Source organism: Megalobrama amblycephala, linkage group LG13 (genome assembly GCF_018812025.1).
Source record: "Megalobrama amblycephala isolate DHTTF-2021 linkage group LG13, ASM1881202v1, whole genome shotgun sequence".
Lineage (NCBI taxonomy): Eukaryota > Metazoa > Chordata > Actinopteri > Cypriniformes > Xenocyprididae > Megalobrama > Megalobrama amblycephala.
Window position 1 is genome coordinate 24,229,358 of NC_063056.1, and position 20,917 is coordinate 24,250,274.

At 36.8% G+C, this 20,917-nt stretch overlaps 1 protein-coding gene across 13 annotated transcripts in view; it reads right to left on the reverse strand.

The window, feature by feature from the left end:
• Nucleotides 1-20,917, reverse strand: part of ptprub (protein tyrosine phosphatase receptor type Ub) — a 272,915-nt gene that overhangs the window by 177,570 nt on the left and 74,428 nt on the right. For all 13 annotated transcript variants that reach the window (XM_048153155.1, XM_048153156.1, XM_048153166.1 and 10 more), the window contains exon 2: nucleotides 20,288-20,416. In XM_048153155.1, the coding sequence (XP_048009112.1) occupies nucleotides 20,288-20,416 (129 nt within the window). The remainder of the gene's footprint in view (nucleotides 1-20,287; nucleotides 20,417-20,917) is intronic.

Genomic DNA, 20,917 nt, shown 5'->3' on the forward strand with positions numbered 1-20,917 from the left:
AAGAAATTAATAATTTTATTCAGCAAGGATGCATTAAATTGATAAAAACAGTTCTGTAAAATATCATCTTTTGTTATCTGCAGAAGAAAGAAAGGCATACAGTTTGACAATGTTCATTTTTGGGTCACTATCACTGATTAACTTAAAAGTAGAATATTTTTAATAGTAATAAATAGTAATCAACTGTATTCAACTGTAATTCAGACAAGATAAGATATGTAAGCACAAAACTTCCTCAGGCTGTTTTTCTAAAGTGGAGCGTTCTTGAACTCTCAATTTGTTGCTGCTGCCAGTTAGCAGAAATTGAGGCTAACTGGAGGTCAACTGAAGAAGTGTGTGTTCGAAAAACAAATGAACTCATGAAAAAGAGTTGCCAGAAAGAGGGATGACTGCATTACAACCAGAGACTTTCCCAAACCTATTCTTAATTCAGTTTCTAATCCATTCTCTCCATATCACCTATTCCCTTTTAGCATCCCACCAGATACCAGAGGGGGGAAATGTGTTTGCTTCTGAGTGTCATTTTCCAGATTTTCCTTCCTTAAAGGGACAGTTCACCCAAAAATATGAACATTCTGTCATCATTTACTCACCCTGTGCAATTTCCCTTCTTCTGTAAAATATGAACGAAAATATTTTGAAATACATCTCACTGTCCATACTGTTTGAAAGACAGAGGGGTTCGGTATTGCTTTGGAACCCCACTTGCTTTCATTGTATGGTCAAAAACAGTTCTTTAATTTAAATATATTCTTCTATCCCCTTATGTATCTACAGAGTACAATGTGTGTGCTAAAATATTTCATTGGTTGTTCAGGTGGGTTTTTTTCTGTTCTGTGGGAAACCTGAACCAACTTACAAACTGTGCCTAATTATCTCTGATTTATGGGTATAAGAACCGTAATTGCCGCTAGATGTGTGAGTGTGTCAGCAAACATTTTAGGTTTTTTAAATTTTTTTCTAAAGAAGTAACAAACCCATTTTTGTTCTGACTTCTGCACTACAGCAGTAGAATGAGCGTTTACTGGAAGTCACATAAATAAAAGAACTGCAGGTGGCTACAAGGACACGGGACACAACTCACTCAAGAGAGATCTGGGGGAACAAGGCCAAGTAATTAAGGTTACGAGAAAACATGTACAAACATGAAGCGGACAGCTTATATAAGCGAGGTGGACCTTGTTAAATCTATCCAGGTGTGGCTGTGCCAAAAGAGTCTCTCTTCCAGGGATAATATATTACTTATTGAGTATAATTCAAATAGCCATCTGTCTCCAGAGAGACTTTCTGCTTGTATCAGGCCCACCACATTCATTATCATATCAGTTAAAGTGATTATATGCAAATGGCTCCGCCCAGCAACCGCGTCTAGATATCAATTACAATGACAGCCAGTCTCGCGCGACGCGTGTTATTATGGTAATTCTTCCCAAAATAGATTGCACCTGAGAACACAGCAAAGGAATAAGAGAAAAAGAGAGCATGCCAGACAATAAAAGACAAAGATTCTACTTGAACTTTTTACTGAAAAAGGCAGCCTAGTGTACAAGTATGAGTTAACCAGCATTTCCAACTCAGAAGACTTCTTATCTCAAACAAATTCTTGAGAGACAGAAATAACCAAACAACCATCAGCTGAATTATTCCATCTTGCTGTTGTTTTCCCTGCTGGAAAATCCAGATGGTAGTGCCTTTTGGAACATGATAACTGGTTTCTGTATGGTCTAAACTGATCATTAGACAGTCTATGCTGATCTAAATAGCCGTTTCTCAATATACGTTCTTGTCTGTACTCGTGTTCTTGTGGACTTGTGAAACGTCATCAGTCGCAGTCCAAGTACTGTTCCAATTCAAAGTTCACATCTAGCCAAGTACAGTTCAAATCCCCAGATGTGTTCTTGATCCGCCACTTTTATCGAGGATACATCGAGAGGTGACTCGTGCGGACTCGAGACAGCCAGGTATCCCAGAATGCATCTCGCACTAACCAGAAAGCGTCAATAGTGAAAGAGAAAACTCGCGTAATTTAAAGATATCACTGTTATTATGTCATGATATGTAGTTTTAAGAGTTTTTCAGGTGAGAATGTATATATATATATATAGCGCCTTTCTGAAAATTTGATCTGACGTTGTCGGAGTTGTGAGATCCAGACGATCACCGGGCGCTCAGCGCTCATGTACCCAGCCAAGAGCAGCCTTACCTCGGCTAGTCCTTCTGACGTTTGCCGCTGATGTCTCTGTAGTGGTTAAACATGACATAATTCGTCTTTTGTATATCTAACGGGCGATCTTTGGTCTCATTAATCTATAATTTGTTTCGTGGCAAATCGTTTTCGCTGAAGGCAAAGTGACGTTTCATAACTTTATATATTTAGGCTATTAAACTTTACCGTTGTAGCCTACTAAAGCGCTGATTTTGTATGCTTGACTGAATTGTTTGCTTTATTTCTTATTGTATATTCTTATACCTATTATTGATCATTAAAACTGACATTTAACAAAAAAGAGACAAGGTTGAGTTTTGTTATATTTAATTTCATTACAGTGAAGATAATCAAAGTATGCACTTATATTAATGTTTAATATTTTTGAAATGTAAACGAAAAGAGGCAGGGTTGTTTAATATTTTGTTTTGTTATAAATACTATATATGCAGACATTGAAGATAATCAATGAACGCATTGCCTGAGGCTATTAATATGTTTTTGTTTGTTTGTTTTTTAAATAAAATGAAAATAGGCAGAGTGGTGTTTTATAACACATTTCGTTTTATTGTTGCCTAAAATATACATACAGAGATAGCCGGAGTAGCCAGAGTGAGCTGAGTGAGTAGAACTTGCCAAGTCCTAACTACCAAGGACGCAAGTCCGAATTTTACGAACTTGGTATTGAGAAACGCCTGATGCTTTAAACTGATCATTAACTAGTTTAAACGGATGATTGGCTAGTCTACGATGACCATTAACTAGTCTAAGATGATGATCATTAGCTAGTTTCTGCTGGCCATTGGCTAGCAAAAATGCCATTAGTTAGTCTGTTTCTCATTGGGTAGTCTAAGATGGCCACTGGTTAGTCTAAGATGATCATTAGCTAGTCCATGATGGTCATTAGCAAGTCTATGCTGGTCACTGGCTAGTAAAAATGCCATTAGATAGTCTGTTTCTCATTGGGTAGTCTAAGATGGCCACTGGTTAGTCTAAGATGATCATTAGCTAGTCTAAGATGGTCGTTAGCTAAAAAAAAATGGCCATGACTCATGAGCTTGTGCAAAATAGTCATTAGTTTGTCTAAAAGTGTCACTACTGTAGCTAGTCTATGATCATTAACTATACTTGATGACCATTAGCTAGTCAAAGCTAATGACCATCATTGACCATTATAGTAGCTAGTAAAAGATTTTCATTAACTAGTCCAGGATGGTTATTAGCTTGTCAAAAATGATCATTAGCTAGTCTAAGATGGTCATAAAGTAGTACAAAATGATCACTTGTTTGTCCAAGATGGTCACTAACTAGTCTAAGATGGTCACTAACTAGTCTAAGATGGTCATTAGCTAGTCTAAGATGGCCATGAACTAGTACAAAATGGTCATTAGTTGGTCTAAAATGGTTGCTACTATAGCTAGTCTAAGATAGCTATAATGATCATTCATTCAAGATGATCTTTAACTATAGAGAGATGACCATTAGCTGGTCAAAGCTGATTAACCATTATTTGGCTCAAGCTGGTCATTAACTGGTACAAGTTAGCAGACCATCTTGGCCTAGAAACAAACCAGCTAATAGGTTCATACTATATCAGCTTCAAGCTGGTTTTTGAATCATGGTTGCTGGTTAACCAGCTAATAAACAGCTAGAAATCTGCTACCATGTTCTAAAACACAGATTTCACTTAACATTAATTTTCCAGTAGAGGGTGCCAAAAAGGAGAATTTAGATATACAAAAAAAAAAAAAAAAAAACAACAACAACTTTGAGCTCAGGTCAGGAATAAGATGATGTTTGTAACTGAACCACTGGACTTACTATTACCTTTGAGAACTAATTACTGCTTCTGTACATACGCATACAATTACCACAGTGAGAATAAAGCAGATTCAGTGTTTTACTTTCTAATATTTCTATGGTGGAACAATCTGTCATGCTGATGAGATACTAAATGTCAGATGTGTGCGCGCCCATGCCCATAGACTGAGATAAATAGCACTGTGTTCACACACTTTATGTGCTGCCTTCAAACCTAATGCTGTGACCAGTGAGCCAGGACACTGAATTACTGATGGGCTTTGACTGTATCAGGCAGCATCTACACCATGCTCAACCATGAATGGTTCCAGCACCCTCCAAGGCACTCTCCTCAACCCTTGATTAAAAAACAACCTCCGAGCAGTAAAACACCATTTCCACAGCCGAAAAAGAAGCAAAGTCAGCAGATCTCATAATATATTCCCTACTCAACACCTGCAGCAAAAAAAAAAAAAAACCTGAACCATTTCTGGAGGTCTGGCATTCATTGAATCTCTCTAAATCCAAAGAAATAATATAAGATTGTGGTTTGGTCACAGTATATAATATCACATCATAAGAATAAGCAGTCAAGACCCGCTTTAGTGTATTCCATAAAGAGAATTGCAGACGTTTCATATAAAGTAAAACATGACAGCATGACAATGAATAAGATAATCAGTTTAACATTTTTAAACACTGAACTTTTTATATTACATTCACGCTGCATGTCGTGTCACAGGCTAATTCGTGTCACGCAGCTAGACAGAGTTTAAATTAGCCCGGAAAGACGTGGGCAGCCCTTTATGTGACTAGCTTTTCACAGCGCTAGTCTAATGCCGCATCTGAAATGGCTTTAAGTGCAGCTCTGAATTCTCACGAAAGATAACATGTCGGTGACATAGAAAGAGAGAGCGGGCGAAGGGTAAAAAGAGAGCAAACACAAGCACCATCAGGGGGTTGTCCCAAAGCTCCATGCTGCTTAGCATAACAGCTAAGCAAGCATGACAACATAAACACAACCAGCCGTTTTGCCTGCGGGTTAAGCTCCGCGCTGGAGCAGAACCCTTAGACACATTATGCAGTTATTCCATCTATCTTTCTACATCCTCCATCTGAACGTCACAGTCCTTCAAACATACTATTTATTCATTGAGCCATCAAAAGATAAGCTGCTTGCAAGTACCTATTACTTGACATGGTCAAGGTGACCACCACTACAGGCTATTTGAAGGTTACGGTCGTAACTTCACTCTCAATTATCCTGTTAAACAGACCTCTTTACTCTGAAAGGTCTCGCCTGCTCGCCACAAAACAACATTAATTACAGAGAGGCTGTCGCTAGAGGGGGGCTAACATTAGCATAGTACATGCTCTGCTATGCCGTCGCCTAGCTTAATGTCAAGTCTCTGTGGGTGTTTTCTGCTGTAACTTCAAACAAAGAAAATTAAATCCCACCTAAAGACTCAGTTCAGGCTCCAAAATGGCTGCCTGATGCATTGGATTAGGACAGATTTCAGAGTAAAGACATTTTTGCAGCAGTGTTCTTAATGTTAAAATAAAAACTATTAAAAATCATTCAGTAATTGAAGTAAAGCTGAAATATGTAAAGCTGTGTGTGTGTGTGTATATATATATATATATATATATATATATATATATATATATATATATATATATATATATATACACACACACACACACACACACACAAGCCCTGTTACATCTAAAACCGAGACCTTAAAGGATTAGTCCACTTTCATATTAAAATTTCCTGATAATTTACACACCCCCATGTCATCCAAGATGTCCATGTCCTTCTTTCTTCAGTTGAAAAGAAATTACGTTTTTTGATGAAAACATTCCAGGATTTTTCTCCTTATAGTGTACTTCAATTGGCCCCAAACAGTTGAAGGTCAAAGTTACAGTTTAAGTGCAGCTTCAAAGGGCTTTAAACGATACCAGACGAGGAATAAGGGTCTTATCTAGCGAAACGATCAGCTTTATAAACACAAATGATCGCCTCGCAAGTGCTTCTGTATTTTTCAAAAAGCTTATGCTGTATATCCTACACTTTCCCTATTCAAATTATGGGGGAAAAAAATGGAACTGGTGCTGCATAAGCTGAATAGGGAAGGTATAGGACATACAGTGTAAGCTTTTTGAAGAATACGGAAGGCGGTCTGTCGGAAGCACTTGCGAGGCGATCATTTGTGTTTATAAAGCATATACAATTTTATTTTATTTTTTTTAGAAAATGACTGATCGTTTCGCTAGATAAGACCCTTATTCCTCGTCTGGTATCGTTTAAAGCCCTTTGAAGCTGCACTGAAATGTTTGGGGCCAACTGAAGTCCACTATATGGAGAAAAATCCTGGAATGTTTTCATCAAAAACCTTAATTTCTTTTCGACTGAAGAAAGAAGGACATGGACATCTTGGATGACATGGGGGTGAGTAAATTATCAGGACATTTTTATTTGAAAGTGGACTAATCCTTTAATTGATTTCCGAACAATGTGTGCCTTCATTCATAACAAGTAAACACTGTTAAGCATCATTAACAATGTTTATTCACAAAACATCAGCTCTCATATTTCAGCATGTACAGACAGGTAAACAGCTTGCTAGATTCTTTCTTTTTTTTCCACTTTATAGACTTCTAATTAGACAAATTACAGATAATTTGTTATATTGTGATTATCTAAATTACATTTTAATGGTTGCTTAAGGAGGAAGAGGCCCTCATACTAAAAGCTTGTCATATAGTCATGTCAAACAATTGTCAATTTTCTTAAATGAAAAAGAGGTGGGGCCACTCTGATTGACAGCTGGTTCACCAAATCAAGTATCATGTCAGAATGTAGAAAAGTGAGTTTGACTGCCCACTTTCTGGACGTGGAAATGTCCGAGATGTAATCCAAAAAAAAAAAAAAAGATCTCATCTCGTTTCGGGGGTCGTATCCTCCCAAAGTCGCATTTGTCTGCTGCATATGTCATAAAGGAGGTCTAATTTATGAAAAGTAACCGTTAGATTACAAAGAAAGAAAGAAATTACAGTATTTTACTCCTCACAAGGAATAACAGTCAATTTTATTACGGTTACTTTTCTTAAATAAGACATCCTTGATGATGGGAAATAATGCCTGAATGAAAGAAATATCAGTGCACTACAGAGCGCCATGTGTCTCTCTATAGCAAAACTAAAACGGAGGGGTAAAGAATGTAAAAGTGAATGTCAGTGCTATTTCACTGCCAGATCAGGTCCCCTTCTTCACACAGAATGTAATGCATATGGGGAAAAACAGCATTTTTGTTGGATGAAACAATTATAGCTCACATATAAGAAAATTACCATGTTTGTTGTATACACACTACCATTCAAAAGATATGAGCCTGTAAAATTTTGTTAATCAAAAAACACTGATCAAAAGCACAGTAAAAACAGTAATAGTGTGAAATATTATTAAAATTAAAAAAAAAAAAAACATTACTCCAGTCTTCAGTGTCACATGATCCTTCAGAAATCATTCTAATACGGTCATTTGCTGCACAAGAAACATTCCTTATTATTATCAGTGTTGATAGCAGTAGTGCTGCTCAATATTTTTGTGGAAAACATGATACATTTTTCCAAGTTTCTTTGATGAATAGAAAGTTCAAAACAGCATTTATTTGAAATAAAAATAGTTTGTAAAGTTATAAAGTCTTTACTGTCACTTTTGATCAAATTAATGCAACCTAAAAAAAAAAAAAAGCCCAAACTTTTGAAGGGTAATGTAATGTAAAATGTAGTTTCAATAATGTATTTTTATTTAAAGTGGGTAATGTTTTGTGGTCTGTCTGTGAAAATCCGTCCTGTGCCTGTAAACGGATCCACTCAGCTGCCCAGAGTCACATCCGCTATTTCTATGATAACTGATCCATGCTGTGTGGTTTTGTCTCACATTTTGAGTAAATATTGATCTTGTTTACAATAAGGGGTGAGACGTGAAAAACAGGTATCGCAGTGGGAAGGTTGCTGGTACTTTAATTCATTTAATGCAAGCCTGACTATCAAAAATTTGGGGAATCAAACAATAAATGCCTCTGAAGAATATAAAGATGACATGGAAATGGATGGAAATGGACATGGATGTAGTCAACACAACAAAGACCTTTAAGAGGCATCATATACAACCGCCAATAACACAGTAAACAGCAGTAGTTTGCAGAAAGAATTAATGCCACAATGCATGCTGGGAATTCAGACATAACTATAATCCATTAAGGTAACTTAACTGTAAAGTTATTGTACAGGTAACCCTACACAGTGTAAAATAAGCATATATTGCCTAATAAACACTAAGAAAATTGGTACCATACTTTTTAACATTGCATGCCTCTTTATAAAATCCCATAAAGATGTAAAAACCTAAATTTGGAGCATAAAGCCCAAATGCCCTCTCGCAGGAGCTCTTTAAATTCTTTAATGTCACCTCATTTGACACAAGCTCTTCCTAAAAAACAAAATAGCACCTCAACAGACATACGCAGTTGTATTGCCTTTCATTGGATGTGAAAATGCCTTTATTCCATCCCCTTGTTACATGATCCATCTTGCTATTTATTTATTGTGCGTGACGGTGAATATGAACTCTTGTGAATGAGTTGTGGTCCAAGCCTGGCATTGTGGTTTATGCTATTTGCCTCCTAATACAATTGGATTTAGTCTGCCCTGTTAGATTTACACAGCAATTCATTTCCCCGTTTCACCTTCCATCTCAGTGGTGTGTATAAAAATTTTACCACACATAATTTTTATTCCGTTCCACCAAATCTCTCACAGGACAAGCATGATGGATTTATGATTCACCCTTTGATAAATATAAATATATAAATAATTTGTACTCATAACCATGAGGTAAATCAGCAGCTCGGGAATAATAATCATAAAACTTCACATCCTTTGCATACAGCATCCATTTTATCCATCCATTTCATAAGTTTTTAAGTTAAACATATCCTTACTTTTTTTTTCTGATTCTAAAACAGCAATGCATGTATGCTTTGTGGAAAATCCAAGAATGAAAACAAGCTCTCTGGAAAAAAACAAAAAAAAACAAACATATAAATATATAAAATAAATTAACTTCTTTTTCATACAGGACTTTAAAGGGTTAGCTCACCCAAAAATGAAAATTCTGTCATTAATTGCTCACCCTCATGTCATCCCAAACCCGTATTACTTTTGTGCATCTTTGGAACACAAATGAAGATCTTTTTGATGAAATTTGAGAGCTTTCTGTCCCTCCAAAGACAGCTACACAACTAGGGTGACCACCTGGCTATTAATCTGTTGCAGGACAGTAGATGTGATTTTGCGGGACAATGCAGGACACGTGTGAGACAGATAAATTTACTACTATTATGCAATGTAAATATTGATTTACATTCGATGGCGCAGATTAATATTTATGCCGGTGGGTGCCCACACTATAATGTTGCGCTTCTGGCAACATTAAATCCTGGAGAAAAGACTGTTCTAGTTTCACGAGTGCACATGCAGGAGGACAAAGTTTGAGCACGCACATGTAATTTCTAAGCGTGAGAGGGCGCGTGTCCAGTTTTGTGCGAGAAGGGAATCCGCTTGTGAGCGGAGAGCTTCCTGCTCGAGCATTTGATGCGCTCTCGATATTTGTCATTACAATAACGCCATAGAAACCACCTTAAACGAACTATTAACGTGAGAAGAAAGTCGTGTCTAAAAGTTGCAATCAATTTTTTATTGGTTAAAATGAATGGAGAATATCTCACGTTTTTCCGCAAGCGCTCGACCATTTCCGTGAGTGCCGCTCGAGCATCCACGGGATCGGCGCACGTTTTGTTCATTGGAAATATTTGGCATCAGGATGGATAATTACATGCTTTAAATCATCAATTTGGGCAGCTTTGAGCAGCTCTTGAGGTTCTTATCCAGTATGTGAGATGAAATCTTTGCTGGTAGCTGTGAAAAAAGATAATACAGAAATGCGGGACACTACTTGCATCTTGTGGGACGTGGGACAAAGCTCCCAATTTTCGGGACTGTCCCACAAAATGCGGGACGGGTGGTCACCCTATACACAACTGACACTTTGACGCTTCATAAAGAGACTGTAAAACTAATCCATATGAATTGAGTGGTTTAGTCCAAATTTTCTGAAGAGACTCAAACGCTTTATATGATGAGCAGATTTAATTTAGCCTTTTATTCACATATAAACATTGATCAGTAAACATAAACAGAAGCTCAACTGAACCTGACTGGCCCATGAGAACAAACCTCTTTAGTTCTTGCAGAAGCTCAAACGTGCTGCCTAACACATGAGAATGAACCTCATTGGTTCTCGCATGCGTCAAGCAAACACGCTTGAGTTTCCGTTTATCACAACTGATGTGTGAGTTGATGAATGTTTATATGTGAATAAAAGCCTAAATTCAATCTCTTCATCATATAAAGTGTAGCATATGCACACTTATCAGGACAGTCAATAAAATCTGGAATCTTCAGGATGCTTCTCACATGCTGGACTGTGTTGTAATCTGACCTCGGCTCCGGCCGGTCCAGAGAAAAACAGACACTCTGACATTTTTGTTACCCTCCGAGGTAAGACAGAGGGCCCAATTTCCTAGCTCTTGGGACATCAAAGAGGGCCCCTCATGTGAGTGCCAGATCACATTCCTACACACACCACACGCACACAGACACACACACAAACATGCATTGAAGACTGTATATGTAAAATATAACTATGCCAAAATGTACCCGTCATATATCTCAAGCGTATGCATGTTTCCTAGTGTTTAGACTTAGTTTAAATAACTGTAGTTGAGTTAGCTTTAGTTTTTGTCTGTAAACCATAACTTCTTTTATACGCTTTTCTTACATAACAAGCTTGGTGTCTATGTAAAGCTCTCCTCACGCCTCATTCACCTATGTATATCACATGGCTGTCAAAGGCATTGTTCTATTTGTTTAATGATATTGTGAAGAAAGTACTCCATCTCGAAATCCGATCTGATAGTCATCAATTATGCAAATTCAGCTAGGAGACCAGACAAAGGAAGAGCTTGCCCGCCAACTTTGCACCAATGTTATTGGCTATTCCACCTCAAGGAGGTGTGTCGGCTTATCTGTCATAAAAGAGGAGCACCAGGATTCTTCCGTGTGTTCTCCCGACTGCCCTGAATCATCCATCGCCCACTCACGCACGTCTCTCCCGGACGTCACGGCGACGCGTTTCCATCGCGCTCATCTCTCGGGACCACCATCTCTTCTGCAAAACTAACTTCCACGGCTTCAGTTCAAACACTCCCGCGGAAACGGAAGAAGCCAATGAACTGCAGCAGCACTGACCTGAAACCCAGCAAGCAAACTGACGCAAGTACCGTTTCTGAATCTTAGATAATGAAACTGATTTCTGTGCTGGCTTTCAAGGACTGTTAGGTTTTGCTACTCGCCTTCTCTCTTTCCTTTCCTACTTTCACTCTTGTATATATGTGTATACCCTATGTATAGCCGTATAACCTCTGTAGTCGTAGTTTGCATATATTAAAAACATTATACATGCTCGATTGTTCTTTTTTTTCCTTCAACAAAAACCAAGTCACTTTAACGTTTTTCGATCACTTTATGCTTTGATGCTATAATAGGAATTTATTCTTGTGGCCAAAGAATAAATCCGTCTATAATATTCTAGGAGGAGCTAGGGTTTGCTGGACAAACATAGTTTCCCTAAATAATTATTAAACAAGAACTAATCATAGATGTGATTGATTATAATTCGTTGTAATTAATTCACAATATATGTTTAATTCCCCCTTGGGTTGATATACGCGTCATAATTGATCATAAATCTTTATGATAATTCATATATATAACCCATAAATTTATTAATAACTGTACAACCGCTAAAAAAGCGACCGTGTCTCTTCAGAAAATTTGGACTAAACCTCTCAATTCTTGGATTAGTTCAAATATGGAAAAGTCTTACAATCTCTTTATGAACTTTTTGAAGCGTCAAAGTGTCAGTTGCGTAGCTGTCTATTGAGGGACAGAAATTGCTCAGATTTCATCAAAAAGATCTTCATTTGTGTTCTGAAGATGAACAAAAGTCTTATGGGTTTGGAAAGACATGAGGGTGAGTAATTAATGACAGAATTCTCATTTTTGGGTGAACTATCCCTTTAATGTTGATAAAAACAGAGTTTTGTAACAGAGGTTATGACAGGACACATCAGCCAGTATTCCAATAAAATTATATTCAATCAGCCTTCAGCCGTCAAATGCAGCAATGTAAGCCACATATCTATTTTACTACCATACTCATCAAGCTTTGATCTCAGACACACTTTGATGATGGAATTTCAATCATATGGATGGTGAGGTTTTTGTTTGGGACCTTTGTCAAGAGCAGATTCCATTACGAGGTGCTAAACGTATAACTTGAAACTCTGGGCTGAGACAGTTAAAAAAAGAGAGACACTTGTCAGATCAGATGAAAGTTCAAAGAGAAGCGGAGGATCACTGTATTAATCCAAGAGTTTCTGAAAAATTGAACACAAGAGAGGCATGATTAATCAATTCTTTGCACTGAGTCGAGTGCCACGGGTGAGTCTGATTTCAGATGAGATGGTAACTATATATACACTGGCAGGCCTGCCGAATACTTTCGTGAAGCATTCTTTCTGCAACAAAACTATAGTGTTGCTTTTTACTCAATGCATGAAATTCCAATGCATTGTTTTCACATGATTCCAAATGTAAAGCACATAGTAAATTAATTCACTGCAAAAAAAAAAAAAAAAAATGTCTTAATGTATTCCAGTAAAACTTAAGAAAAAAAAGAAAAAAAAAAGATAAAATATTACATCCATTAAACAAGTGTAAATTTTATTTTCAGTGTAATTAAAAAACATACTTCACAGTTTTTTCATACTTCATTGGCATGGGGGTATATAATATCGTTCAAAAGCTTGGGGTCTACAATAACTTTTTTTTCTTTTTTTGTAAGAAATTAATACTTTTATTTAGCAAAGATGCATTAAATTGATCAAAAGTGACAGTAAAGATAATGTTAAAAAAAAATCAACATTTTCAAATAAATATTCTTTTGAACTTTCTATTCATTGAACAAATGTTTTCAACATTGATATAATTGTAACAAGAAAAGTTTCTTGAGCACTAATTCAGCATTTCTGAAGGATAATGTGATGCTAAAAATTCAGGTTTGTCATCATAGGAATAAATTACATTTTAAAATATATTGAAATAGAAAACAATTCTTTTAAATTGTAATAATATTTCACAATATTACAATTTTTATTGTATTGTTAATCAAATAAATGCAGCCTTGGATAAAAAAGCAACTTTCAAAACAGTGTAATTCTAATAAAATAATTTTGAAAAAAATGTTTAAAACTTTTTTTAAAAAATAGTATAAAAAGCTAATTTCAAAAAACATCACATGATTAAAACATTATTGTCTATATTCTCTTATCCACTCTATTAACCTTCAAATGAATAGTATTATGAACATGCAGAATAAAAAGCTTTATTAAAAAAAAAGTGACCATCCTATTTGTAAAAATGTAAAGAATAGAAATCACCAGTCTGTTCAATGTAACTCAAGCTGATTTTTAGCCCAGTGAGTTAGACATCCTTCCAAACCAGACCCGGTCATAAACAAGTCCAAACATAAACATGCCGACTAATTCAAAATAAATGCAGTGCACTACAAACTCCATCCCATCCATATGTGGCGAGAGGCAGTTTTGAGAGTCCCAAAGCAGAAGTCAGTGATTGAGAGATGGCGGATGGAGGCAGGCAGCTCTGGGCTTCAGGAAACTTTATTAGATCATTGAGGGAAGCCAGCCAGGTCTGATAATGACCCTACAACTCCACCAGATGTGTCTCCCCACCAACTTCCTCTGTCAGGGGCCCCTGTGGTCTCTCATATCAGTGATGAATAAGGCCTGGGCATCAGAGTGTGGATAATGTGCAGATGGGACACGAGCCTGCTGTTTGAGAAAGGTGAAGGGCGGCTGCTAATAAAGACCTACAGGTCTCAGATCAGCGCTGTGTGCCTCGGTGCCTTTCTGACTAAGGAAGGACGTAATAAGATACAACATGCCCAGAGAATTGCCTGGCTTTAGCGCTAATATCTGTGGGAACCTCCTTCCAGTGAGGAGATTACTGCAGATCTCTGCTGGACCCAGAGGCCTAGCTTAAGGAGAGAATGGACCAATTAGGTTATCTGAAGAAATTCAGGTTTCTCTGCCTCCCACATCTCTAACCAATCCACTGGATTCAAATGTGTAGCATGCAGGTCTTACCTCAGAACACACCACCAAGTATTTCTCTTAGATAAACACATCAGACTGCAGTGTGACCGATTTACAACTAACGATCAGATAAGAAATAATCTCCTTGCAAATGAATGTTAACCGCTGGACCTCAAGAGTACGTGCCTCTACTCTGCTTGCCCTGTCTAAAATGAATATTCATCAAATATGAATTAAAATTGGCTTTGGCGAGTAAATAAAACAGAGCTGTAACAATATGAAGTCAAACTTTAAGAATGATAGTCTAAATCAGAATTCAAATCAAAGACATACTGATACAGTCTATGAAAGACGTCATCTAAGAACATTTCCCTAAATGGAAAATGTACCATCATAGGGTATCCATTTTTTAGTTCTTTTCTAGAACTCCATGGTAACATTTACATTTATGCATTTGGCAGACCCTTTATCTAAAGCAACTAAGCAACATGTACAAAATATGAGGAACAAAACCACAAAAAAAAAAAAAAAAAAAAATTCTGACAGATTTGAGTAGGGCTGCATGATTCTGAAAGGGTTGCAATTGAAATTTAAAATGTGATTTAAAGAAATATTTTTTGTAATTATATTTCAATATGGCTATAAAATAATAATAATAATAAATATATTTTTTATTACTATTATTAAATTTAAAATATTAAACAAGATACCAAATAATAGTTTTTACCAAAAAATTAATTAATTAATTAATTAATTAATTATTATTATTAATTTATTTATTTATTTAATTAAATAAATTGTAGCCTTTGCGTTTTTATAATAGTACTAAGCTATATCATGATTTTGGTTTTATTTCGATTAATCGTGCAGCCCTAGGTGTGAGTGACACGACGACCCATGCTGGCCTCTAACTTGTTACACTACGAAACTTAAATATATAAATTAATAAATATGTCCCATTGTCATAACAAGACAAAAAAAAACTATTTCTATTAAAAAATTATATTAAAATATTTTTATTAAAAATTATGTATTATATATACATTTTTTAATTATTAGAAATAATATTTTTTCTGTCTCATGATATGACACCCGGGGGGTGAAAACTTTTTGAATTTGAAGATCAAAGTAAATTTTACTTAATTTGTCTTCCGGGAAACATGCAAGTATCCGAAAGGCAGTACTAAATGAAAAAAAAATATATATATATATTTCAACAAAATAAAAATTTGGACATCTTCATCCTTTTCAAAAGTTTTCACCCCCCGGCTCTTAATGCATCGCGTTTACTTCTGGAGCATCAGTGAATGTTTGAACTTTTTTAATAGTTGTGTTTGAGTCCCTCAGTTGTCCTCAGTGTGAAAATATGGATCTCAAAATCATACAGTCACTGCTGGAAAGGGTTCAAATATGCAAAAAAATCCTTGAAAACTGAAGAATCTGCAGGACCTGGAGGATTTTTCTGAAGAACATTGGGCAGTTTAACTGCTCAAGACAAACAAGGGACCCATGAACAACCATCACAAAACAAAACAAAAAAACAGTCGTGGATCATCCAGGTAACCACACACAGTATTGAGAATCAATGGTTTCCAAACTTTTGAACAGGGTTATTTTAATAAATTTTAATATTATTTTAACAAATTCAGCTATTTTTTTTATTTCAATTATATAAAATTAGTAATTATATATTTTCCTTTCTCTCTGAGTGTCATTCACACCTGTCACAAAAAAACATGTAAATGTGAAAATGTAATTTTAAAACACTTTTGCACCTCTTCCTTGGATAGAAAATCTGAATTTGTCTTCTGACAGAAAGATCCTGGTTATCACTGCAAAACTATATGCTTTTATCCACACACAGGGACCAGAGTCCTCTTGTAATCTTCTAAGCAAAAGTTAGCTTAGTGTCACGCTCTGAGTTAAGATGTATGATGGTGACAGGATCGCTGCAACATTAAGAACTGAGAAAATACAACTGGTTCTGTGCATGAGAGCACAATCTTTGCATATTGAGACTGAAACAACATGAAAGGATCCATTTTGCCACTTAGTACCATGGCAGTTTCTGACCTAGTTTCCCAAAGTCAGTGTGCCCCATGTTATGAAGATCAAAATCTGCCGGTTAAATGCCTCATTGCCCATTACAGATGTCTGTGTGGGGTTCTCCATGTAAGAATACATGATAAACTCCTACCGCAGGGTGAATGTGCGATGTCACTGTCTGTTTACATTCACACCGTCAAACACTTCCTGCTGTGTTTTCAAGGTGTGACATCATTCTCACCTACTTAAACTTTGCATGCCTAGACTCATCTGTTGCCCTCAGAGCAGAGTGAATGTCACACGACAGACAGTCCGCTTTAATTAAACCCAGAGGGAAATGTATTAATTACTGCACACCGCCTGTGACTGCGGGAGAAGTGTCTTGGGTCTGCATATGATTAGAATGCTGATTATGATGTACTGTGGAGGATTCCATCATCCTCAACTGTCCTAATGACTCATTCATATATTTATCACGAGTTATAGTTTTGTTTTAATGGCTTTGGTACTATTTTCACAAGTAAGTGGAACATTCTCTTAGTTCAAGACTTTAAACTGATCACACTTGTAGCACTGCCAGTCATTCATTCAAAACCTACTACAGTGCTTTCATTAGCATAAATCTTTCCTTTCAACACAACAATTACTTCAAATCACAAGATTACTGTAACAGATAATGAGAAAATTTGGTTTAATCACAGAAAATTATGCAAGATACAGGCATCAAATTATCCTAAGAAATGCTGAATGATCAAAATGGTAAAATACAGCTGCCATAATAGGTCACAAACCAATTATAGTTTGTAATTAATAATAATAATAATAAAAAATGTAATACATCTATAAATGTAATATTTAAAACCAAATAAAATATAATATTTTATAATATTCTTATTTTCTTGATAAAATATATATATATATATATATATATATATATATATATATATATATATATATATATATATATATATATATATATATATATAGGGATTTTATCATTTTATCACACACACGATAGATAGATAGATTGATAGATAGATAGATAGATAGATAGATAGATAGATAGATAGATAGATAGATAGATAGATAGATAGATAGATAGATAGATAGATAGGGACATTAACAATGAGCAATGCATATGTTGCCGTATTTATTATATAGTATTATATTATATTGTATTTTTCACTGTTAGTTCATGTTTCCTTCACTTAGCACTTTCATTTTTTTTTAAATGTAATTTTTAATGTTATTCCCCGATAACAACCGCAGAAAACAGATAACACAGGCTCATACGGGTAACTGAAGTCTGCAGCGCTATACGCTTGCTAGGAACGTTTTTTCCTTCGCCTAAGTTTTGCGTTTGGTGAGCTAATAAAATATTAAAGGTGCTCTCGAATGAAAAATTGAATTTATCTTGGCATAGTCAAATAACAAGAGTTCAGTACATGGAAATGACATACAGTGAGTCTCAAACTCCATTGTTTCCTCCTTCTTATATAAATCTCATTTGTTTTATTATTATTATTATTATTTATTTATTTAATATGGACATAGCAATAACATTGGACAAACCAGATGCATTGTTTAAAGTGTTATAGCACATATGCTAATTTTCAACACCTGTCCATAGGGACTTTTAAAAGACCTCCGAAGAACAGGCGAATCTCAATATAACACCGACTGTTGCGTAACAGTCGGGGTGTACGCCCCAATATTTGCATACGCCAGCCCATGTTCCCAACATTATGAAAGGGATTAGACAAGGGCAGAACGTCTGGATGTGCACAGCTGAATCAACAGACTAGGTAAGCAAGCAAGAACAATAGCGAAAAATGACAGATGGAGCAATAATAACTGACATGATCCATGATATTTTTAGTGATATTTGTAAATTGTCTTTCTAAATGTTTCGTTAGCATGTTGCTAATGTACTGTTAAATGTGGTTAAAGTTACCATCGTTTCTTACTGTATTCACGGAGACAAGAGCCGTCGCTATTTTCATTATTAAACACTTGCAGTCTGTATAATGCATAAACACAACTTCATTCTTTATAAATCTCTCCAACAGTGTAGCATTAGCCGTTAGCCATGGAACACAGCCTCAAATTCATTCAGAATCAAATGTAAACAATATAACAGTATACAATACTCACATAATCCGACGCATGCATGACGAACACTTTGTAAAGATCCATTTGAGGGTTATATTAGCTGTGTAAACTTTGTTAAGGCACTGTTCAAGGCAAGCGTGAGCTCCGTGGGCGTGAAGCACGAGAATTAAAGGGCCAGTAGCCCTGAATCGGCTCATTTATAATGATGCCCCAAAATAGGCAGTTAAAAAAATGAATAAAAAAAAAAATCTATGGGGTATTTTGAGCTGAAACTTCACAGACACATTCAGGGGACACCTTAGACTTATATTACATCTTTTTTTAAAAAGTTCTAGGGCACCTTTAAAAGTCAAATCAATATTTTGTGTACAGTTATTTAATTATGTCATCCAGTAGCATGGACTGCTGCCATTTTATGACCAGTTTTGTACCATTTTGTGCCAGTTTCATCTCAGATCAATATCTCCTATCCCCATAATTATTTATGTGGCGAAATGCCGTTTAATAAGTGGTGTGACTTTACCGTATCCCTTTAATGTCCGTCTAGTTTGAACTTGTGGCACTAGCAACTGCTCTCTCCGCAGAAGCTTTGCGTTTAAAGGGCTAATAAAATATTTTGACTCCGATCAATATCGTGTCTAATTATTTACTTATGTGGTAAGTAGCCGTGTAATAAGCAAGATAATGTAGATCCAGCCGGTTGTTATCTTAGAATAAACTTCTTCAGGCTGATACAAGACCCCTCCACTTCATCCTGATCACCCTGTAAAGGTTTATTCTGACATAACATAACCTTCTGGATCGTTCATTTTAATTTTACTACAAATGAACACTACAAATGTAGTACTATTTGTCTCCTCAAAAAGATTATGGACAGCGGGCCCACTCTGTAAATTCCTATTCCTCTGGTAGTCTTTGACCTTCCATTCAAACTAGTGTAGATTATAGAGCGTGGCTCAGTTTCCCCCTGAGATATGCTTTTCACAAGCCTCTCTATCCAGGTCCCCTGTGTTTTACTTCATCACTGAAAACCTTACCAAGTTTTTATCAGTTTCATTGTGTCATCGGCATCCTATCTCTTCTCACATCGAAGTCCCTGCGATCCATCTGTCTCTTTCACTGACTTACCACCGGTGGCTGCCTAATCCAATTACTAGTTCTGCACTTTCTTGCCTCCCTCTGCTTGTTTTGATCTAGTTTCAACAATGGCTCTCAATAAAAGCCCCTTCCCAGCAGGCCATGCACATCTCTCTGACACTTCCCGTTTCGGGATGGGCTACATTTCAAAGAACTCATTGATTGTCAGGATTGATTCGTTTCAGGCGGGGCCAACTTCCTAATCACTTCTGTTCGCCCATTGACACGGACAGAATAAGACATCGGGAGACGAGACCTGCTGATGTGCGCTTATAGATCCGAGTCTTTACCTTTCTTATTTCGCCTGCTTGTTTTGACTGGTCAAAGTTGATTTGCGTGCGACCGAGTGAATTCTATTAATTTCCTGAAGCAGCCCATCAGCAAAACTGGAATATCGGCTACATGTTCTTCTCAGTAGTTCCAGATTTGATGAAATACAAACACATGTGTGGATTTCAGCACATTTTACAGACAAAACTTTCTCTACGTTTTTACAAAACTACAAATAAACCAAGAAAAAAATAAAGAGCATGCTGCGATGACGGCCATCGTTCCAGCTGTCACTCCGATTAGGCCGGTAGGAGGGCATCCGAGATGGACGGGACCACGGGCGTGAAACGGTTTGTGCCACAGTGTGAAATAAACTGGTGGAATAAGAATGGGCAACGCTGGGCAGACTTACCGCGCAGGAGATCAGAGGTGGAGTGTGGCGAGGCATGAGCGCGGAACAGCTGCCAATCAAAGTCATCCTCCTCCCCTTGGCTGAACTCGCACAGGCTGGGGTCGGAGTCCTCATCAAACGTGCAGCCCGCTGCCGAGGGAGGAAGAGAGAGAAGCAAAACATGTTATCCTTCTTGATGCAAGTCCATGACTTCCTCTCATTAAAAACCTTAAACGGCTAGGGATATGTGCTTCCTGCTTAACCTGACAAGTCTCTGTACATGAATTATTTAAAGCGTCTGGCCGTATATTTAAAAGCCTCCGGGGCAATAACATTTCATTTGGACAACATTTGATCCACAATTTGTTGACACTAAAATGTGCATTACAATACGACTCCCTCAATCCTCTCGGGAGGTTAATGTGGCTGCAGGCAGGCACACTAGGACCCCCTGGCCCGACAGCCTAATTAAGCAGCCGTGTGTTATTTGGGGCTCTGTTTCATCATGCGAGCCCCTGTGATCTCATTTCTGTTTTTGCGGAGTGAGAGGTGCCAGACTGCACACCCACGTACATTTCTAACACTAGCTCTTTAGTCAGCCATTTGCCAAAGTAATCATGCCTTCATTCAAGACACACCGCTCTCACATAC